Source organism: Sylvia atricapilla, chromosome 4 (assembly GCF_009819655.1).
Source record: "Sylvia atricapilla isolate bSylAtr1 chromosome 4, bSylAtr1.pri, whole genome shotgun sequence".
Lineage (NCBI taxonomy): Eukaryota > Metazoa > Chordata > Aves > Passeriformes > Sylviidae > Sylvia > Sylvia atricapilla.
Genome location: NC_089143.1, coordinates 10,492,867 through 10,516,762, shown reverse-complemented (window position 1 = coordinate 10,516,762; position 23,896 = coordinate 10,492,867). Strand labels below are relative to the sequence as shown.

The window sequence follows — 23,896 nt, the reverse complement described above, 5'->3', positions numbered from 1 at the left end:
TTCACTTTCTTTTATAATGTCTTCAGTCTTAGAATTGCCTTGCATGCTTGACAAAATGATGTATTTTCTGGTAGGCCAGCTGAAGCCAAAAGAAAAAGTGCAGAAGGTTATGACATGGTTAAAAATGAGATGTGAAATGTCTTAAGGGCCTGTCTCTCTTTCTGCCTATTTACTTTAAGAACCGGTAATCATCCCATTGCATGGCCTTAGGTGGTGGTGTATTTGTGCAGCTAAGGGTGTGTGTTTTCTTTGTTAAACATGCTTTAGAGATTATTCTTCGAATTATGTGGGTGCTGTATTTGATTTTATCTGCTATTTGAGTCATGCCACGTTTCAGCTGTAGGTTATGTTTTTGTAATTTCTCAAACTTGCCTTTCCCTTTCAGTTCTCTGCATGCGAAGTTGTAATTAGCAAGATGTGGTCTTGGTGTGTGGTACAATGTTTTTACCTCGTTATAGAAAAAAATTATTCTAGACTTTAGCCTGTATTATTCTCATTCTGAAGCAGCTTTTAGGTCTGCTTGAAACTGTCATTTGGGAAACCTTGCTTGATATTGCTACCTATTATCTGTCTATCTATCTATTGATGGGTACAGGAGTTAATGTGTATATATGTAGATGTGTGTATCTATATATGTGCAATCTTCAAATTGTGTCCCTTCATTCACCTGTTCATGACATCCAAGTAGTTAACAACAGCCTCTCTTTTTTAAAGATTACTGTGAACTGGGAGATCTTCCACCCAGATCCCCATTGGAGCCAGTGTGTGAAGATGGTCCCTTTGGGCCAGTGAAAGAAGAAAGGAAACGGACGCCTCATGAGCTTCGTGAACTCTGGAAGAAAGCCATCATTCAGCAGATTCTGCTCCTCAGAATGGAGAAAGAAAACCAGAAGTTACAAGGTTCGTGATGTTCTTGAGTACTACACCCTACTGCAGTACAAACTCACCTTTTTGTTTTCTCTGTGGCCTCGGTAGTGGGCTGCACCAAGCCTTAATGAAACATTCTAGGAACACACAGGTAAATCAGATTAGTAACATCTCCCTCAGCACTATTTAGGGTGGGTGACAATGGATGATAATTTTTTTTATTACATCACCTTATGATTTGTTTACTTGATCTGAAAAGACACTCTCTTTACCATGGCTGGGCTTTTTTAGGCTGGTGTCTAGAAGCTCTCACAAGGAATTCAGCATGATCAGTATCATGAACTGAATTGTTTTCTACATACACATCCACAGGTCCTTGTCTAAGAATTGGTCATTTCAACGTTGTGTTTAGCCAGTCTTGGGGCTTAAAGGAAGTTCTTAAAGAGGTTGTTGTGGACTAGAAACTATGGGTTCCTGCAATAGTACACACACTGTGCAGGCAAGGTTTCTGTACAGGGGCAATGACTTAGATCAGTCCAACGGGTGATGAGAAGGAACTTAAGAAACTGTAATTTGCAGTTGTTCTTAACCACAATTTTTCTGTGAATGACTTAGCTGCAACAAATCCATTTTGGTGGCTATTTTTACACATAAAGAACAGCTGTATGCAGAATCACAAGTGGTTGCCTTTGAGAGCTGCTCCTTTGAAGATACGAATGATGACAACAGAAATTTTTATCTGGGTGATTTTAGATGTTCAGGAAGGGAGCAGGCACCTGTACCCTCAAAAAGGGAGGTACCTGGCATGAAAACAGCAATATTTATTTTTCTTGTCTAAACTTGAGGAAGGATTGACTTCCAAGAAGTGTGTAGAGAGGACCAGCTATATGAAAAGTACAGTACACCAAACATAAAATCCTTTAAACTCAGGCTAAGGCACGTGGCTGGAAAGACAAAACACCTCCTGGATATTGGATATGGCCTGGCAAAGCACTTGACCCACCTCTAGGCTATTTATTTCCAGCAGTGTAGCTCTCCTATTTCAACCCTGTCTGAAGAACACCTGACACCCGAGTTTCCTAAGAACGCCACAGGTGACAAGCATGTTCCCAGCAATGTACTAGCTAAGCCAGTAAAATAAAATATGGCAGTGGATACCAGATATACAGTGTCCTTGGCCAGAGGCTGAGACCATCTGGAGAAGAGGTATTTAGAGAAATGATTTGTACAGTCTCTTCAAGCTTAGAACAGTGCTGTTGTAAATGAGCTTCTGTAACTTTTTTTGTGGCATTTAGAAATAAATTTTCTGTTTTGCGTATTTATACTCCTGATTTTTTAAAAAAATTTCTCTTGTATTCAAATTATCCAAATCTACAGCCTGAAGTCAAATTTTTGGCAAGTGCAGGTCATTAATATCCATACACATTTTCACAAGTTTAACTAGATGCTCCAATTTTGTCTTCCCAAAAGAAAAAATTGCAGAACCATCACATATACGTTAAATGAGCATGTCTAGAAGCTAATTATTGAATTAATGAGGTGGCTGTTGGCAGAACTGAAGGCCCAGCTGTGCTGTGCTGTGCTGTGCTGTGTATGCCCTGTGGGGTGAGGAAGTTGTCCTAGGTAGCTGCTGCATGAAGAACTCAGATGGTGAGATAATACTTGAAAACAGCAGCAAGCACAGCATCTTCACTAGTAGTGCTTATGTGTGATATTGGGAATTGGGCAGTGTCAGTACCTAAATAAGCTTGTTGGTGAAGTCAGTATCTAAATAAGCTTGTTGATAGTCTCACCTCAGTCCTCACGTCACATTCTTGCACATAGCACAGGAAGAGTGAATAAAGCATAAAAGTCTGAAAAGTTTCCAAGTACCAGAAAACATTTGTTTGCAGAAGATGAAACATCCAAAGATTTCTCCAACTTTGTTTTCCCATAAGCTGAAATTTAAATGCTCTTTTTTTTTTTTTTAGTTATATTCATACAATACCATCTGTATTTTAAGGTTTTTAATATTCTGATTTATAAATGTGTTGGTTTTGACCTGACAAAAATGTGAAGAGGTTGACAAATAGTTTAGATAGACTGAATTACTTTCAGTGGGAACACACAGCTATAATAAAACTATGAGTGCCTGTATTTCATGTATCTGTAGTTAATCACTGAATTAAAAATTAAACATTCAGAGGTCCAAATCTTACACTTAGGTAACCTCACAACTCAGATGAATAAACTCATTGAATAAAGTCATTCACACGTAAAAGCAGCTAGAGGATGAGGACGTACACTTCCCAGATATAAATAGTTCTTTTCTTCTCAGTTTTTAAAATGTAAAAGCTTGTATAATGAGTGGGACTACAGGCAGGACAAGATAACCCTTTTTGATTCTCAAAATTCAATAATCTAAGAAACTTTAATTGCAGATACAGATCTCAGAACAGGCTGAGTTTAGTGTGTTGATAGTGTCATTATGCAATGTAAATGTCAGGCAACGTTTAACTGCTTGTTAAATTTGTATAAAGGAGTTGAAAATACAAATAATGGAGAGTTAAATTATCAAAAGATAATATAATAACATTTTAACATAGATTGTCTCAAGACTGAAATGGATAGGAATGATTCTGTGAGTTCATACTGTGAAATCCTCAAAAGTAGCAGCAGGCTTATGATATATGGCAGAATATCCTCAAAATAAAGAGTATCTTGTTACCATTACAACAATGCATCATCACAACCAAGAAGTACTGTAAATACATTGGGGAAAATTAATTTTAGAATATGTTCACTTCATGATAGACTATTTCATAAACATAGTTTCAAATTGTGTTATTTGTAGGAGAATAACCTTTTAATTTTTGTTTAAGACTATAGAATCTTTCCAGACTTTTATGTATTTTGAACTTTTGCTCTGCTCATTTTTTGCAAGTAGAGAGCTGCTCTTGTCCTGCAACTAGGTGCAGCCACATTACAGCCTAGTTTAAAAATTGAAAACTATTTTGTTAATTTCTCCATAAATTTCCCACTGTTTGTCTCTCCTTTGTCTTTGTAGCTTTGTCTTGGTTTCCTAATAGCATTTTCTTTGATCATTTCATCCTTTTAGGAATAGATGACTGGCAGACTGGCATATTTGTATCTCATATGAACTACTCCTCTTTTTCTCCTCTTCTATTTTTTCAGTCTTATTACCTGTACAAATCCATCCACTGTCACAAAACATGCTTTATTATTTAGTTTACATGATTAACATTAATAAATCCTGTTTTCCAGGCACAGTATAGTACTAAAATGCCCCACAAAAAAAAAAAAAAAAAAACTTAAAAGCTTTACCAAGACTCTCTTGGAAATTCTTGCTCTACTTCTAAACTTCGGAATTACACTCAGCTGCAGAATCCTTTTCATTTCTGCCATGGCTTTTTGATGCTTTCCCAGCTATTGTTTTTACTTTGTCATTATTATTATTATTATTATTATTATTATTATTATTATTACTATTATTAGGCTGTATGCATAACAAATAGATTACTAAATGGGGTTTGTGTTTTTAATTGCTGAAAGTCTTCTGCACTGAAGAGCTGAGAAAATGAAAATTCCTGTTATGAAAATCTTATGCTTATTTCATTAGTCATCATCTCTCATGGTTCTTCATATTTAGGAAGCAGTCATCTTTTGAATAGGAGTAGGGAATTCAGTTTAACTGGCCAAGCACAATTAATGTTGCATATAATATCTTTAAAAAACCAAACAAACTGATCCAACCCCAGAATCATGAAATTTTAAGTGTGAAATATTTCAGGTGGATAGCACAAGAGAGTTGTAAATTAAATTAATCCATTTTACAGATAGTAAACAATATTAACTGCTACTTTCATTATATCACTTTTTAGCATCTGAAAACAATTTGCAGAACAGACGCCTGAAACTTGACTATGAAGAAATCACACCATGCTTAAAAGACGTAACTTTGATTTGGGAAAAAATGTTGAGTACACCTGGAAGGTCAAAGATTAAATTTGATGTAGAAAAAATACACTCTGCTGTTGGACAAGGTAAACAGTTTGTTTTTTGAGTTGTTGAAATGCATGTAAATTGTATCTGAAAAAGGAATAAGTGTGGCCACTTAACCACTCCTTATAACCATATTGTCTCTAGCGCTGTTCTTCAGGCTGCTGAAAAAACAAGTAACAACTTTTGGTACCATTGTGCTTGTGCAAATGCAAGTGCCAGTCCTTTTCAGTGGTAGCTGCAGTTGTCTCACTGGACTACTCCATACCTTTTTAAACAACATCTGCCCTTACCAGGAGAGTTGTATGCTACCTCAATGTATTAAAACTTTTTGCCATCTAATTTTATAAATTAAAAGTTAAAACCAAATTTAAAAAGCATGGATAATGCCAATCAATAAATGACTGTGTGAATAACTGAAGAAGCCCTCTGAAGTGTTGTCTGGAAATTCTCTGTTCCAGGCTGTGTACTGTGTCTGTGCACAATCAGTAGGCATGGACATCTCTGCAGAACTGCCTTTTCTCTGAGTTCAAGAACACTTTGTCCCTGCAAGCACCACTTACAGTCTTCCTCACAACTGCAGGGCTGAGCAACCACCCCTGTCTCCACTGCAGCAAAAGTAATATAACCTAGGGATGTTTTTAAAATGTTCTAAGAAATTGGGCTATTACTCAGTGTTACATTTGCCATGGTTTGACTCAAAGGCCCTAGGCTGAGTGCCATATGGACCAGTGGTGAAGATGGCTACTCCAGGAAGCTTCTTGTAGTTCTTTACAAAGCTTTCCAACATGTAAAGGAAGTATCAAGATTTAACCACTGTCAGAAGTTTAATATTTTTAATATTGCACCTGACTATGTGCAATTATGCAAGCAAGTTAAACCAAATTACCCATTTAAAATGACTGGGTAAGTCTAGATTTCTAACAGTATCCAATCCTAATATGTTTTATTATCTTTCCATGTAACTTGTATGCTTGACTAAGTCTTAATTTCTCCTATTGTGATTGTCCTCTGTATGTTACACATATACCAAAAGGAAAAAAAAAAAAAAAACCAAAAAAAAAAAAAAAAAAAAACCAAACCTTCAAGCTGTAGTATCTGGTTCCAGTACATTATGGATTAGAAAACTTCCCCAAGTGAAAGTGAATTGATTTCTTGTGTAGATGATTGAATAGTGAGTGATAGTCTTGTGCTGAATTAATTTTACTCTCAGGGCTTTACACGCAGTTTAAAAATGAAGGCTATCATTACTTATATGAAATAGCTACGTAGCATCTGCCCTTTTAAAAGAAAAATAAATTCAAACTTTAAAACATTTTTGTGTGTACCAGTCATTAAGCAAGCAGATAGCAAAACTAGAAATACAGTACTTGCTATCTGATTATCTGCCTTGTGTTGTCGTCTCTAGATCACATCTCATTTGTACCTATTTATATTTTTGGTATGTGTGCATCCCACCTTCCTAAAATGTGCTCATAACATCAGAGTCCATGCTATATTAATGAAAAGTGTGAAATAGTTCTATTGCAGTGCTTTATTGTGCACTTTACATGGAAAAATGGGAGATAAGCATGTAACTTCTCAGCGACAAGTATTGCAATTCTTGATGCCTCTTCCAGTGCTTCTCAGACTGGATGTAAGCATGAACCTTAGGCAGTTCATAGTATTTCTTTCTGCTTTAAATCACTCCTGTTGAGGTGCTGATGTCTTTTATTGGTTGAAGACATAAAAGCACTGTAGTTCCATCTACTTCTATGGTCCACTGGAGGTAGCCAATTGGGATCTGCCCACCTGTGTGGCAGATAGGTATCTTCAGTTCCTCAATCCTGTTAGCTCAGCTATGGCAGAACCCTCAGCAGGAGTACAAATTACTGGTTTAATTGCTTTCTCTGCTCAGGAGTACCACGTCACCACCGTGGGGAGATCTGGAAGTTTCTAGCTGAGCAATACCATCTTAAACATCAGTTTCCAAGTAAACAACAACCAAAGGACACACCTTATAAAGAACTCCTAAAACAACTAACTTCCCAACAGCATGCAATTCTTATTGACCTAGGTAAGTACAATAGTGGTCTGAAATTAAAACAAGGGGTTTATGATCTCTGTAAGATATTTAAAGAAAGTAACACACAAAATGCCTTTCACTGTTTAATAATAGGTTGTTGGTAAGAACTGCTTTTAATCTGGTGTGAGAAACCAGGAGCTGATGTTTTTCCAAGAGGATCACAGCTCTTATGTGTGGGAAAATCCCACACTGAACACACTATTCATTATGCTCTTCCCTAATAAAAGGCAAAAAATCAATGTCTTCCAGAGCATAGCACTGACACTTTGGTTTTGAGGAACTGTGTGGGTCAGTTTAAGAAGTCCATTATCACTGCATTTGATTAAATGAATTTGCAATGAAAAACTCCATCAAAGGAAAATATGCACTGCAAGTAACCAAATGTCATGTGAAAGAATGATAAATTTCATGGGAAAGGTTGTATTTTTGGACTGATCTGAATGATTAATACCCATTGTATTGTTTTTTTCTTACATCTTTTCTTTAAAGCAGTAGTACAAAATTGTCCCATTATAATTCTGCTCTATATAACTACTCACACATTATTTAAGCATTTTTCACTGCAAATGGATCTACCCCCTTTCTTGCCTGATGAGGAAGGATTACCTATACCCAGAGCTGCCATTTATTAAAAAAATCAGTATGCTGACTGTCTTCAGTGAGTACTAAACTGTGAGAAGATTTGTCAAGTTTAACTGGTGACCTAAGCTTTAGATGATAAAGAGGCTATTTCTCCTTTTTGCCACACTTGGTAAAGTGAGTCAAAATCCCTAAGCAGTGCATAGAAAATCCATAGGAATGTGAAGGAACAAGTGTGTTTCTGCAGAAAGTGGCATGACCAGAGGTGGGAAAGGGTGGTGGTGGATGTCACCTTCACTTTCCCCTACTTGGTAGACCTGCCTGGTTTTGACTTGGCACTGGGAAAGTAACTGTCCAAGGAACTTTAATACCAGCTGGGAATAGGCAGTGGCAGTGTCTCCCTTCAGAGAGAAACTGTCTCCCTTCAGAGAGAAAGGATCACACCCTTCTTTGCACACCGATCTCAGTCCCCTGGACTGAGCAGTGCCAGACAACAATCTTTTGTGTTAGACAGAGACATTTACATGCAGCCAGAGATGATTTACTAACAAATACCTATTGGTCCAGCATACCTGGTGTTGATAGCCCCAGCAGTGAAGGGTGGGACACTGAAGTGGTTCATTAAGAGGTGAACAGTTTTGTGCTGGGTTAATTAATTGAACACCTTAGCAAAGGGATGGTGCTGGGATGATTCCTGGGCAGTAGGGAGCACAGTCAGTCTGAACTTGGTTGTCTCAAACAGCAGACTGGGGCTTACTGGCTCAGCAAGCTGTTCATATTTTCTATCTGGTTCTGCACACAAATACTCTCTTATCTTAGCCACGTGCTCTTCTTGTAGAAACAAATGACTGCATGTGTTGGCAAATTGGTAACTTCATGGAGGTTTTCATGCAAGGTGCGTTTCTGCCATTTGTGCTATTTGCCAGCCCATTAGCTGAAAGAGGGATTGGGCTCTGTCATAACCATAAGGTGAATTAGGAAGCTGCAGACTTCCTAGTGATTCACATTGAAATAGAGCTGTGCTGCACAGTAACAGACAGCATAACTGGACAGGCAGCTAGAAGGGATTTGCATGTTCTGACTTGTGTTCCTTCAGGCTATCAGAAGCATTTTCTCTCAAATCTTTAAGAATCCTTCTGAGAGCATGCACTTACACTTTGAAAGAAACAAACTATGTTCTCCCAACATACTGATTGTAATATTTAAAATACTTTCCCAAAATTAGGCTAAAATAGGCCATGTTAACACAGTATGAGCCAAAGCTGTAATAGTATTGCTTGCACATAGTTGAATTGATGCATCCTCAGATGTAAACAGTGCTTCCTGAGGCCAGGAGTGTGCATGTGGATGCAGAGCTAAGGTATAGCAGCTGCTTTGCTGGCCCAATTTACATGTCACAGTGCTATCGCTGTAGGAAACCATCCATCATTGGGTGTTTGCTGAACACGGTAAAAAATAGGGTTTGTTTTATTGCATTCAAACAAATAAAAGTAATAGATACTTACTTTCACATTCTGGGGCTCTAGAGGTATCACAGTTAATTTAGTCTCTTTTTGGCAGGGCCAGAGATCTTTGCATCAAAATAAAGGCTAAAATTCTTAGTTAAGCCAACATCAGAGCACTCAGAAACACATCAGCTTGTGAGTTGAGCAGTTCTTTTCCTCATCCATTTCCTGGTTATTAGAACTTCTTAGTGTTTTTCTTCTTGCTAAGCATGTAACTCTTTTTCATGACTTAGATGAAATAAGCTTTGCTGCCTGAGTGAGGCAGTGCAGGTATGCCTTTAGACTGTGCTGTAGTAATTTATCCTTCAAGCAAAGGAATGCGAGCTCCTTCTCATATGAAAGTTAGAAATACTTATTCTCTAACATTCAGCTCTGACACCCTGGCCAGGGAGACCTCAGAACTGAATGCCGTGTCCCATATGACAGGCTACAGCAACTACCAGATGGCAGAAGGACTCTGCCCCGGGCTTTGTCTTGAAACAAGAGTTCTGATATTATCTGGCAGCACAGCAGCATTCCAGGAGCTAAAGGGTGGGGTGGTATTTAACAAGTAGGCAACCAAAAAACAAGCTCCACTTAATACTAGAACAAAAGAGGTATTAAAATTTCTCCTCCGTTGAGGTGTTTTACAGAGGAAGTTTGATGGGGGAGGGTTTTTCCTAAAAGTGAAAAATTTGCATTTGGAAGTTTTTTTAAAAAATCTGCGCCCAGGCTACCTAGGATCATGTTTGCTCAGACTTTCAATATGTCCACAGATGGAGACTTGACAACCTCTTTGGGCAGCCTGTGCCAATGTCTATTCACCCTTACAAAAAACCAAAACAAGACCAAAAAACACAACAACAACAAACTAAAAAAACCCACCCCCACAACAACAAACCCCCCTCCCCCTCCCCCCCCAAAAAAAAAAAAAAAAAAAAACACCAAAAAAGTGGTATTTCTTGTTTTTCAATGTGTGCCCATTGCATCTTGTTCTGTCAGTGAGCACTACTGTGAAGAGCCTGGCTCCTTCTGCTTCATTCCCTTCCACTCGGTATTTGTACACACTGGTAACATCCTCCTGAGCCTTTTCTTTTCTGGGCTGAACAGTCCCAGTTCTCTCAACCTCTCTTCACAGAAGAGATGCTCTCTGTTATCCTAGTGGCCCTTTGCTGGACTCTCTGCAGTGTGGCTGTATCTCTTCTGTAGTGGGAACAGAGAACTGGGCACAGCACTCCAGCTGTGACCTCACCAGTGCTGAGTAGAGGGGAAGGATCAGCTGCCCCCAGCTGCTTGCAGCACTCCTAATGCAGCCCAGGATACCATCAGCCTTCTTTGCTGCAAGGGCAAACTGCTGGCTCACGTTCCACCTGGTGGCCACCAGAACCCTCAGGTCCTTTTCTGCAAAGCTCCTTTCCAGATGGGTGGCTAATACTGGTGCAAATACTGGTTTGTTGCCTCCAAGTACAGGAATTTTGCAGTTAACTTTGTTGAACTTCATAAAGTTCCTGGCAGCTCATTTGGCCACCTGCCCTCTGAATGGTAACAGGTGGGTCTGTCACTCCTCCCAGTTTGGTATTACCTTCAGGCTTGCTGAGGGGGTGTGTGCTCTGCCCCATTGCCCAGGTTATTAGTGACCTGCCCCTGTAAGGGATCAGCTGGAAGAAAGGCTCCAGGCGCCTTGTCACCAAGGGCAGCTGACAAGGGATGGTTAGCATCAGCTTCACCAGCCAGCAGCACTACCCTCATGATTCCAGGAGTCCCCTGCTGATCCTGGACATTGTCTCTGTATGCTAAAGCTCAAGGGAACAAAACACAGAAATGGCTGCACAAAATGCTGTGTCTGTTGGCTGCCTCGATTAGCTGTGCTCTCATATAATAGTTATATAGCATATATCGTAACTTATGTACAGCTACACAATTCTTGGTGGTATACAGGCTGCAGAAAAAAAAAAAAAAAAAGGCAAATGGAGACTGGGAGAGACCAAGGCAAGGATGGTTGTGACAAGAGACACATTTACATGAAAAAGACAAAAAGTAAAAGTAGAGGGAAGGGGCCTCAGCCTGAGTAGATCAGATGTTCTAAGTATGTGCCTGAATCCTAATAGTTGTCCTTATTAGGACAACTTATAATAATAGTCCTTATAATAGTTTATTATCCTTTAATAAACTGTTCAGGGACCAGTCTTAAGAATCAGGTATTCAGCTGTTCCAAACAACAGTTTTCCCCACCCCCTGACAGTTTTTGCAATGACTGTAACAAAACAGTGGTAGAGTGTAAGAGTCAATTGTTTTGTATTGTTAACTTTCTTATGATCTTCTTGTGGGTTGCTTCAAAATCTACTTCTCAAAAGAATCGATTTTTTTGAAAGACTGTTTAATTTGACAATATGGCAAAGTTTTGGGGGTTTTGTTGTTTATTTTTTAGTTTAAATCACTAACCTCGGCTCTTTTCACAGGACGCACATTTCCAACACATCCATACTTCTCAGCACAGCTGGGAGCTGGGCAGCTGTCACTCTACAATATTTTGAAGGCTTATTCACTTCTGGACCAGGAAGTAGGATATTGCCAGGGCCTTAGTTTTGTAGCAGGAGTTTTACTACTTCATATGAGTGAAGAAGATGCTTTTAAAATGCTGAAGTTTCTTATGTTTGACATGGGCCTGAGAAAGCAATATCGTCCTGACATGACAATTTTACAGGTATGATTTCTATTTTTGTTAAGTAAAGGGTGCTAATTCAATACAGCTAGCATTGTCAAAACCTGACCTTAAATAGAGTTCTTAAAAATAGGGCAGGATAATCTAGGAAAAGAATACCTCATCTTAAATGCATGATTTTTCAAATCAAAATGCTTCTGGGGAAACTATGAAAACCATAAATAAGAAGTTGTGCTCAAATGAGGTTCAAATGACCCTGCAAATGGGCCTGTTGTAGGCTCACATCCTGTGTCTTTTAGGTGGCTTCCAAGTATCTCTTGTTTCCACACAATTTCATCCAAACATCAATTAACAAATACCTTCCTCTGTTTCTGATAAGTGCAAAGCCTGAACTTCGCTATTATGAATATTAAAACACGTTGATCTTTAGTCTCTTGTTCTTATTCCATGCAGATCCAGATGTACCAATTGTCTCGACTTCTTCATGACTACCATCGAGATCTCTATAACCACCTCGAGGAACATGAGATTGGCCCCAGCCTCTATGCTGCTCCCTGGTTTCTCACCATGTTTGCCTCCCAGTTTCCCCTTGGATTCGTATCCAGAGTGTTTGGTAATTCTCCATAAAACTTCTCTCTGCTCTTTCTGTAGTCTTACATTTAGAATCTTGTTAGGAGCAGCATTGCTATCCAACCTGTTTCAGACACCCAGGAGAAATACTTTGCTTTCTGTGAACAAAAGAAAAACAACAGAGGTCATCCTATGGAGTGTGCAGTATATCAGTGAAACTGGAACAGAGAGGAGGAAAGTAAACGACAGCCCCTAATGTCTTTTCATCCTCATTGTAACCTTTTCCCAGCTTGTAACCACTTTTAGAGAGGATGTAAAATTTGATGCCTTGAAGGCAGCCATTATCATGACAATGACACTTCAACACCAACAATTAGTTATTTTCAAGCTGAAAAGAGATGTAGCAAAGGCATCATCTGAGAAATATATCCATTTACTCCATTATCATGATTTCCAGCTGTGTCAGCAGAAAATTAGCTTGAGGGTTATGTTTTAAAATACACACAGAGATGGCCCTTGCGGTGTAATCATGGATTTACTCTGCAGAAATACAAGATATTTAAACTAGTGTTTCTTATCCTGACAATTTTAGTTCCAAAAATGTTTGGAATTACCTGGGGTTTAGTTTCTAAAGTCACTTCTGTTGCCTATTTTTAGAAGCTCTCTTTTTAAATTAAATCCCAATTAAGAATTTACCTTGATACCATTGTCTGGATGTATATTTCATAGATTGTTTCATGTTTGAGAAGATGCTTTGTTTCCTTTTCAGTTGTGTGTTTTTCATTATGTGATCCTGGGTTGTCCATAATGAGTGGGGTGGATTGGAGCTTTCTCTCCAGTCCTTCTCTTCTAGAGAGAAGCAAGTTTAATTTTCCTTAGTCTGCCTCATTTAAGAGATACAATGAAGATGAATCTTGATGGATTCATATTGACACTTCCCTGATTTAAAAACAATATGGTCCTGTCTATCACAAATAGTAATAAAGAGCTCAAGAGGAACCAACAACAATTCTGTCTGATTTCTGTTTAAGGGCATGCTAAAAATAATGCTAGAAAAAAAATTCACAGTGAAACGGATGGTGTATAGGATAGAACTATACATCCCATGATTAGCATCCAAACACCAGGGAAAACAGCATGGGGTTTTTTTTCTGGAAGAGTTCAAAGCAGGTTAATGTACATCAACAAGAATGTAGCTGACAGTAATTATCTCTAGGAATCAAATGAAGTGCTGTATCCAAGTGTCATATACTGAGTTTATAATCAGCTCATCTTTTTGTTATACTTAATCTTTCATAGTATTGTACATGACAAGCATTGAATGAGGCAATTGACTGCAGTGAGGTTATAAAAATGTATCCAGTATATTTGGATTTCTGCCTTAATACACAGATCAGTATTTTCTCTGTCACTGAAAGATCGTAGGGCTTTAGAAAACAAAGACTTTGCATTAGAATAGAAGGCACAGATCTTCACATATCAGATTTTAGGTCAAGGAGAGAAAAGCATGTGTGACAGAAGCTATTGCCTCTTAAAAATCTCTGATGTTTTTTTGGGGAAAGTTCAATGTGACCAGCACCTGCAGTTTTGTATTTAGTATTTTCCTTAAATTTGGTATTTTCTTTGTATTTAGTAATTTCCTTAAAACAGTATTTATTGGAGCTATGTAGGTTAGGAACACTGGACATTCTCTTACATTAGAAAGTAAAATATCATCCTCACCCATACTAAAGACTGACTCTGAAACCCAACTTTAAACAAAAAAGACTAGAGCTGTCACTCTGCCAGTGGCTGTCATTAGCAGACTGGCAAGTTAAAACCTAATAATTTTTGACCTATGTGTTCACACATTTTAGCAGAACATATGTATATAGATTTTCATTCCTCACTTATTAGAACTCTTGGGAGGAAAGAATGTTGATGCTGAAGTAACTGATTTATAGGTTACTAACAGTCTGAGATTGCACTGCCATTTTCTAACATGTTTTCTCTGAACTACTATTTGAAATTAGCCTACTCCTATTTAATTATACAGTTGTTACTGAAGACCATTCCCTTGGATTTCCATAGAATGTCCTTTTTGCAGATATACAACAGGCAATATGTAAAAGGAGTGGATTAGACTGTTTTATGAGTCAAATAGCAAAACTCCTTTTAAGTTTTTATTCATCTGTCCAAACTTTTGACACTTCTCCTGAACAGGAGCTGATGAAAGCAGAGTGTTAAGAAAGATGTGTTCTTTAGTACCTCTGCTTACTTATTAATAGATGAGATTTGATAGAATAGCATTTATTTTGTTTCAAGATTGTAGATAAAAGTTAATTTTGTTTAATCCTGTAGGCTGCCTGTCATGCTGACATTAATTTGGATGCCTTCACTGTATTGTTGTTGGCTGGGAGCCCACTTAATATGAAGCATGGGGAGTGGATAACAAACAGGTCTTTGTTAAGTATCTGCTGTTTTAAATGAGAGAGGGATTTCAGCCATGTATTACAACTCTCTTGTAGCTCAGTCATACAGACATTCATTAACAACTCCTAAGTCACCTTGAGTTAATCTGCACGTCATTATGGGGCAGGTGCTGAATCATAAAAACACATTCTTTTTAGCTCTACTTTTTTCACTTTGTGTTTCTAGCTATTCTTCAGTATTTTCTGTCCTAATATAGAGCTTTCCCTATGAATAATTTTCCCTGTAGTTTTGAGTTTCAATAGAGAATTGAGGCAGATGCCTGTTCTGTTACCACTTTTTAATCATTTCTGCCACTGGAGTTCACATTCAGTTCAACACAGAGCTAAAAAGTGTTAAACCCCTTTTAGGCCAAACGGCAAGATAGTGTGAGATTTGTGGTTAGTTTTTACTTGTGCTTTACTTTCTTGGAGAGAGAGAATGAAATGAGTTATGGCTTCAAGATTGCAAGCTAAAGAGTGAAAGAGGGGAATTTCATTATGATACAGATTTGAAAATAGAGTTTGATTTTACTAAGAAAGGCTGTTAGCTATTGCTTTCATAGGTCCTTCACTACATCAGAGAGAACTGTAGTTTTGCTAGTAGTTGTTTCTCTTACAGCATGATGGTTTTTTTCTCTCTCTTTGCTTTTAGTCTTTTTTTTTTTTTTTTTTTTTTTTTTTTTTTTTTTTTTTTTAGTATCAAGACATATCTTTCTTTTTGTGTCACTGTGCTATTTTGTATGTGACTGATTGTGGGTGCATTCACAGCTTCAAATACAAAGCAGGGAAAGAACAAGAGAGAAGCCCTTTCAAAGTAAATTTATATTTAGGAAATACGCCACAGTATCTTTTATTCCTTTATCACCTCCATCAGTAATGTTTCATTTGTTAGATGCATCTGTCTGTAGCAAGGTGAGTCCTTCAATGAAACCAGGAGCAGATTCTGAGTTACAGTAGCAGGAAATGCAGGGCAGTGCTGTTTATACAGATTGGGTTTCTTGTCTGATGCTTTTATTGCAGACTTATATTTTTTCCTCTATAAATACATAGGCACTTTGTAAAAGAAAGGAGAGCACATTATACTGAAAGGTCACTGTATACTGTGGTTTCAGTGTGCTTGGTATTTCAGATGCTGTCATTACAGGGCCACCTGCAATATTTACACTTATGCTGTATGACTGAGATTTCTGGGTATTTATTAATATTGTTATTAGCATATTAACAGAAGTGGTTGAGACACATACTAAAAATAAACACACACACCTGAAACTTGAGGCTACTGAAAAGTGTGCATTTAGCCTCATGTGCTTAATGTTGTATTGTGGTTTTGTGGCTTTTTCCACCACATGAGAGAAAAACAGAATTTCAGATCTTCAGTTGTGTCTTCAAGTATAGATTTTTTCTCTCTTGTATTACGATTTTTAAAGGGCTTTGGGATTAGATTTCTCTTCAAATTTATGTTCCTGCAAACATCAAAACAGCCCACTAAACTATTACATTCACAAAAAGTGGCAACATTGATAAACTTGACTACTTAGTTTATTTAAACTTAGCTTAAACTTGAATTGTTGGGGTTTTTTTGTGAAAACTCACTAAACAAATCAGTACATGATTGTGTTAGTCGACTGTGTTATTCACAGTAATAATCTTGATCCTATAAAACTTCTAAAGCCAGAGTGTATCTAACCTCCAGGTCACTCCTATCAGAAGTTGTTTTCCTTGGACAATTTATTGGTTTGATATTCTTGTCAAAAGATGGGCTTGCTTGATATAACCTGTTTTTTCCTTGTTTTCACAGATATGCTCTTTCTTCAAGGATCAGAGGCTATATTTAAAGTGGCTTTAAGCCTTTTGGGAAGCCACAAGCCCTTGATTCTGCAGCATGAGAATCTAGAAACTATTGTTGATTTTATTAAAAGCACTCTCCCCAATCTTGGTTTGGTACAGATGGAAAAGACCATTAGTCAGGTATGAAATAAACTGAACACTTAAGAGGTATGCAAAGGAATGCTCCTGTTAAGTTCTCAACAGTAAAACCAGAACAGCTACTTCAAGCTGGGAACTCTCTTGTAGCTTAGAAGATGTTGAAAACTTTTGGAAGCAGATTACCTGTAAACTAAGACAACTTAGTAGCTTTGTATGATGTTGTAAGCATTGATTCTTGTCACTTTATGAAGTCTTTAGTGAAAATTATTTTTTTTCCAAAGAATCTTGCCTTCCAAGTCTCATATCAGAAGCAAAAACTGACCTAAAAGCGCCTCACAAATGTTAACCTTACTTAATGAAATTAGAAGCCTTCCTGCATCAACTCTGTCTCTACTGGCTTTTATGGTGCTGGCCCATTATGTAACAGCACCTTTGTAATTCTCTCAGGAGTACATGGGGCAGTGCAGACTCTTGCAGTGAGTAGTGACTCTAGACAGCAAAACTTGGAATCCTTCATTACAATTCTTTTAAACAGCAGAAAAGGAAAATGATGCAAGGAATATATTGCTAAGCTAGCAGAATGCTCCGGATGATACATAAGGAATATGAAAAAATCAGAAATTATTTCAGTTAAGGCTTGCCTCTTTGAAAATCCTAAGTGTTTTTACAGTTGACATCCAAACTGCAGCAGGCACATAGAAGATGGGCTTTAGCCAGTTTTTCTGAAGGCCTTTTGAGGTCCAGAACATAGGGGCTGTACTGTGCAGAAATGTTGACAACCCCCCCAAGGGCTGCTGGAGATCAAAGCCGATGAGTTGATAAAGAAAGCAGCAGCAGCAGGGCAGAGGGCTCCCTCTGAGCCCTGGCAGCAAAGCTTCTCAGGGACACAGCTCACATTAGGGCCAGAAAAATGGCTCCTAGTGCTTACTGTCAAAGGAAGGAAATGAGAACTAGAAAGTCTGTGCAAGGGGAAGGAAAGCAAGGAATTTCCAAGGGCAAAGGTGGTTGTATGTTACCTGCCAGGCTGAAAGACTTGCAGTGCTTGGGTGACCTGCAGAAAACCATGTCTTTCAATGGAAGGAGAGAGGGACGCTCTGTTTGAGCAGCCAAATTTGCTCTAAATTTGAAGTGGTTAGATAGAAGTGAAGTGAAGGAAGAGCAGTTCCCTCACTTTGATCAGAGCTGGTTTTGAAGAGAGCAACTGTTTGACCAGCCCACAGTCCATACACAGCTCCTGGGTTAATCCCCATGCTCTTCATCCTTTTGCAGCATGGCCTTTGGTTCCAAGCCTTAATGTGCCTTCAGTTGGCTCAGTTTCAAATCAAACTTTTTATTGCCTCATGTTTCCCTTCTTTCAGATTTGATACTCTGGTTATGACAGCAGGGACTTCCCTCTCTCCACAGGAGCACAGAGGCTAGAAGTGGCAGAGGCCATGAGAGGAACTAACATTGTGCCTTGCTGAATTGCACTTTTATTGAAATTTCAACAGGGTGTCTTCTCCAGAGATGCTCAAATTCACAGAAAATGAAAATTCCCGATGTGTAATCAAACTCAAATTAAAATTGTATTTCAGCCTTCTGTGCTTAGATGCTCAGTATATATGTTTGTGCTGCCATCTAACTATGAGATAATTTTTTGTTGGACATGTGACAGAAACATTACATAAACTGATGTTTTCTTAACCAACAGTTAAAATTTTGTAGACAGAGCAGATAAAAGTTCCTGTTACTTTTAACAGGTATTTAAGATGGGGTTTGACATTTGGCTTACTTTAAAAAGAATAGAGTACAAGAGGTTTAAAAATGAAGAATGACCCTGGAACTTCCCTTCTTGGGCTATTTTTCAAATACACTTTTAAATCAACCTTTATTTCTTCTATGTTCTGTGATTGGCACACTTGTCCTTTTAATTTACTACCTTCTTCACTGCTTGTAGAGGAGATTGGAGTCATAGTTATGAATAATTTGAAGGCAGATGCTTGCCAAAACCTAGAAAAAAGAAAAGAAAATAGTAGGCTTTTTTCCTTTGGGTCACTCTGCATCTCAATTTATTTATCTGCTTTTAAAATAAAAGGTTTTTTATAATGTTCATGGATAAGACTGAGCATTTGCTTCAGTGATTTGTAGTTAATAGAAATCTAGTTTGATGTTACATGATGTTTTTGTAAAATGTATAAGGGTAGATAATTTCATTTTCTTTCAGTCTGTAAAAACACTATAGAATCTTAAATAAAGATAGCAAATGGTTTTCATTTAAAGCTTTTATTTTACTTAGCCTTAGATTTGTATATGTGGCAGGTGAGTTTGGACCACACTTCTTCTGAACTGACAACTGATTCTGGGTATGACTAGGAGGGTTTATGCCAAACTGAGATGTATTAAATTTGAAAAGGGAATACCCTACAAAGTCCACACCCTTGAAACCTTTAGTGTAAGCAGTTTTGCTGAAGTCAGGCAGCAAATCAGTAGCAAAGTCTTTAAGTAGATCCAATGCCAATGTATTGCAGTCTACTGCCTCAGGCTTGCCATTTCCACAATAGGAAATGTCAATGCCAAAAAAGAAGTCCTTTTTTTGTATGCATTGATTAAATATCTAAGTCTAGATCTCAATCAATAGATTTTAAAGCCTTGAAAGAGAAAGGGTTTTGATCTGCACAGCACCTAATAATACTTTAATATACAACAGGTGTTTGAAATGGATATTGCCAAGCAGTTGCAAGCTTATGAAGTTGAATATCACGTGCTTCAGGATGAGCTTATAGATTCATCTTTAAATGACAATCAGAGACTGGATAAATTAGAAAAGGCAAACAGTAGCTTGCGCAAACAAAACTTTGATCTCCTGGAAGAACTGCAGGTAAAATTTATATTTCATATATGATTAACATTCTAATTTTCTAATTTATACACCTTTTCAGCAGAGACTGTCCTCCACCACATCACAGGAGGAATTGATGTTTGGTCTAGTGAATTTAAAATGTCGTCACTTAAAAGTTGTGTTTAGTTTAGCCATCACAGTTTACATTCAGAAGAAATTCTAAAAGAGGTGTGGTTAGAGCATATACTTGTAGCTGGTGAAAAGTTGATTCAACACACTGCCTCTTCTCTTGTAATTAAATCATATTTGTAAAAGATAAGTAAAAATAAAGTGCTTTTTCAACTTCATTTTTACATTTTCAGTCACTGCTTTATTACAGCAGGGATACTACTCCATCAAAAATGCATAAACTAAATGCAGTGTCACAATTTAGGGATATGTTAGAGAAGGATGGATTGTCTATAAAGACATACTTTCTATTACAATTTTTTAACTGTTATCCAGATTGTTTAAACATTATGTGAAATAATAATTTCTAATATATGCTCAATGCCTGTTCAGTCTGCAGCATTTTCAGAGACAATGCACCTGTTCTGTGTAAGGGGTTATTTGATTATCTGAGCAAGAAGTCAGCTTTCTGGCTGCTTTATAACAGGATGTTTGCTATAAAGCTTTTGGCTGTGCATTAAGTTTAGTGGAGAAAGGGACTTCAAGGGTAAAAAGCAGACATTTCAAACCTCTTGATTATTGTTAAAAATGTAAACTTTGTAAGATAATTGGTGAGGGAAGTTTAGATTTCTCAGAAATTGGTTCTTTATCCTGAGGGCCGACCTGCTGGGGAGCAGCTCTGTGGAGAAGGACCTGGGGGTCCTGGTGGACAACAAGCTGTCCATGGGCCAGCACTGTGTCCTTGTGGCCAAGAAAGGCAATGGGATCCTGGGGGGCATCAGGAAGAGCATTGCCAGCAGGCTGAGGGAGATGATCCTGCCCCTCTACTCAGCCCTGGTGAGGCACATCTGGAGTGCTGTGTCCAGTTTTGGGCTCCTCAGTACAAAAGAGACGTGGAGCTCCTGGAGCAGGTCATGAGTATATGAAAAGAAGGTGTGAAGTGGATGGAGCCAGGCTCCACTCGGAGGGTGCAGAGCAGTAGGAAAAGAAGGAACAGTCAGAAACTGATGCATAGGAAGCTCCACCTGAAGATGAGAAAGAATTTTGCAATATGTTTGACTGAGTGCTGGCACAGGTGGCCCAGAAAGGTTGTGGAGTCTCCCTCACTGGCCATATTCAAAAGCAGTCAGGACGCAGTCCTGAGTGACGTGCTCTAGGGGACTGTGGTTGAACAGGGAGGTTGCAGCTAGATGACCTCCAGTGATCCCTTCCAACGCTATCCATTCAGTGATTCTGTGATCTTCCACCCACTCCTGTCCCTATAGACTGGACAGCCTTAAGCAGTTTATTACAAAGCTCATCTCCACTTGAGTGTTGGCAAGTCAGCAGCTAGAGTCACAGCGAGGAACTTAACCATCTAACACTGTAGTGTTGGAGCAATCCCTTTGTCTTGGAGTTGGGCTTCATCAGACTTTGTTTCATAGCAGGGAAGGTGACCCATTGCTGATAGGAGGAAAATGCACCACCAGATAATGTGGGTCAATATTATTGTCAGTATTTTGTCTCTGAAGGCTGAACTTTTATTTCATCATAACTACATGATGGGTAGTGGGCTCATCAGAAAAGGCAAATACTTTCCTGAAAGCAAAGACCACCTCATATCATGTCTCCAAATGTTATCCAGTGCTGAAACTTCCAAACAGGTATCTGATGTTGTTAAAGTACCTGCAGGTCTCACATAATGAGTTTGAACAATCTAATACTTTGTTTCACCATGAATTAGAATGCCAATATGTGCAGCCTTTTGAGCAAGATTTTTTGAATTTTTTCATGATCCTTTCTCCCCTCCTCTCTTTTTACTTTGATAGGTGGCTAATGGAAAAATCCAAAACCTTGAAGCTACAGTAGAGCTTTTATTGACCAATGAAGGCAAACTGAAGCAGTCCATTCTCACTCTTGAGCAGGAGCGAGCAGCTCTGCTGAAAGCTGTGGAAGAGATGCGGAAAAAGGCAGGTGATACAGATGGGAAACCTCTACTTACAAGACAAGAACTGGATGCTGACTGACCTGCACAGTTGTAAGGGAGCAGAGAAGCTGAGCAAGAAACAAAGGGAAGAACTGAGTCATTTTGTCCTGATCCACGGGGATCTGACGTTGTCGTGTTCGTTGTACGTGCCTTACTGTGGCAAAGCAAGATATGGGCATGGTGGCTTTCCATATCAGAGAGGCTGGTTTCTTGGGGAAAAGACTCTTCTCTTCCTAGTATGTAGAAATACTATGAAGAGTAAGATGCCACACAAGAAATAGTGAACGCATTACTTTACTAGTGCGTGCAGTCATACACAATACACTGTAAATATGGATTCTTCAATAAGTGCTTCTAAACCCTAAGTGCTTTGGGTTTGTCCAATTTTTGTTTGTGTCTGGGTCACCACCATGTTAAATAGCACATCCTTTAGAAGGTCTTTTGAAGAAATATGTCAGTGTAAAACCTTTGAATGGATGACTGCCCCATTGCAGCTATGCAGTGGTAACATACACAGGTGATTTGTGATTAGACTTGAGATTTTTGACAGTGTAATTCCCCTACAGTTTGGCTGGATTCTGTTAATTATGTTGTTTACACCTCAGAAAACTGCTTCCTGATGCTTGAAGGTGTCAATCCATCGGACTCAAGGGAGCTGGACATTATCATATGTAACTATGCATAACTGGGGGTTGCCTTCCTTTTTTTAAGTATGTTGGTTTAGTATATTTCTTGTTTAACTATCATTAATTTAGTGTATTGTCAGTTAGCATTATCTGATAAACATACTGTATATAGTAACTGCATTATTCTTAACAAAATATACTGATATTAATTTGTTGAAGCCTGTGACTCTTGCAGGATCATTCAAGGATTTATATTCAGACTCCTCAAATTTCATCTTATTTATTTCTGATCAGCTGTGTGATGTAAGACATCTTTTTTGCTGGGAAACTAATGTCCACTGCCATTTTTCTCCTTTATTTGCTACTCTGTGCCCACCCATCCTCTGAGAAATGTAAAGACTTTTTCTGAAGAATTGGAGTCATTTCAAGAGCTTTCATGGTGTGCCAGATACATTTAAACTGTTTCATAAAGGGTATGTAAGTTCTAATTAGGACACCATTCTTTTTGCAATGCATCTTTCAAATAAGATTACATATCTAAAAAAGTAAATCTCACTTTCCTTAATGCAAAAGTAGTTTGCAAGACAGTTAAAGCAACACTGTGCAATAATACCCATGGATATGCTGTTGTTTGGGTTTGCTTCAGAATTAGGAATATTGCCATAGTTTTTTTCAGTCCCTAAGCACTGAGTTAATAGGCACTGGTGTTTTGTTATAGTGGAGATTCACCCAGGATATGATTTTTGTATGTTTGGTTTTTGCAAGTCCACTTTGTATTCACTTAGTATTGAAATTCCACATACATCAGTTATTATTAATCCATTTACCTCTTAAGATTGTCTTTTTTTAATTTGGAAATCCATAGTGAAGCTTACACTTCATGTTTAAAATCTTGTCATAATGGACCTCATACTGTTAGATCACTCACTCATATTGCATTTTTACAGCATAATACTATAGTTCATACACTGACTTTTTAACAAGAGCAATAAAAAAAATAATAATCTATGCCTACATCTATGTTGTTACATTTTTTGACACTGAAAAACAAAACCACAGTTGGTGGGGTGCCAGTTCAGAACCATGAAGGATGAGACTTCTGGAAGTATGGTACTGTCTACAGTGGTTGTTCATTTCCATTCCCAGTCATGCTTTCTGAGAACAGTGGCTCTAGTTCTCATCTAAGTGCACTTAGTAGTGGACTTACACAAATTCTCAGTAAAAGACTTTGGACTAGAAGTTGAACAGAAGTAATACCACTTACCAAGTTCTCAACTTTGTAAAAGCACAGGGCTTTTCCCTTCAGAAGTATGACAAAGAAGTAATAGAGCCTAGAGCTCGTCCCACATACTTGATACTCCCAACTATGCTATAGCTGAGCATCCTTAAGAATGTTTAAATTACATCTCCTATGTTCTGTCTGAGTACCAGAAATTGTCATCACATACTGTCTTCCATATGAACAGTAACTTCTGATTCAGAGAGTATTTTTTTTAATCCACCTGAAAATCCATACATTCAATCCCTCAGCAGAAATAGCAAATGAACCACTCCTAGAAAATTCAAGTTGAAACAATCAATGTTTTCCCCATATTACTTCCACATATAAAAATCCCCAGCAGTGATGCTTAATCTTTGGAGAAAAGAAAAAACAGTGAAGAAGGAAGGAAGAAGTTCATTGGTATGTGCAACTTAGGCTCCCAAAGGTGCATGACA

General features: G+C 38.1%; 1 protein-coding gene across 8 annotated transcripts in view; it reads left to right on the top strand.

The window, feature by feature from the left end:
* TBC1D1 (TBC1 domain family member 1) overlaps nt 1–23,196 on the top strand; it is a 100,944-nt gene extending 77,748 nt beyond the window's left edge. For all 8 annotated transcript variants that reach the window (XM_066317118.1, XM_066317119.1, XM_066317117.1 and 5 more), the window contains 8 exons: nt 715–900; nt 4,749–4,910; nt 6,764–6,922; nt 11,454–11,698; nt 12,110–12,269; nt 16,475–16,644; nt 19,289–19,459; nt 21,397–23,196. In XM_066317118.1, coding sequence (XP_066173215.1) covers nt 715–900; nt 4,749–4,910; nt 6,764–6,922; nt 11,454–11,698; nt 12,110–12,269; nt 16,475–16,644; nt 19,289–19,459; nt 21,397–21,594 — 1,451 coding nt within the window. In that variant the 3' untranslated portion in view covers nt 21,595–23,196. The remainder of the gene's footprint in view (nt 1–714; nt 901–4,748; nt 4,911–6,763; nt 6,923–11,453; nt 11,699–12,109; nt 12,270–16,474; nt 16,645–19,288; nt 19,460–21,396) is intronic.
* The last annotated feature ends 700 nt before the right edge of the window (nt 23,197–23,896 follow it).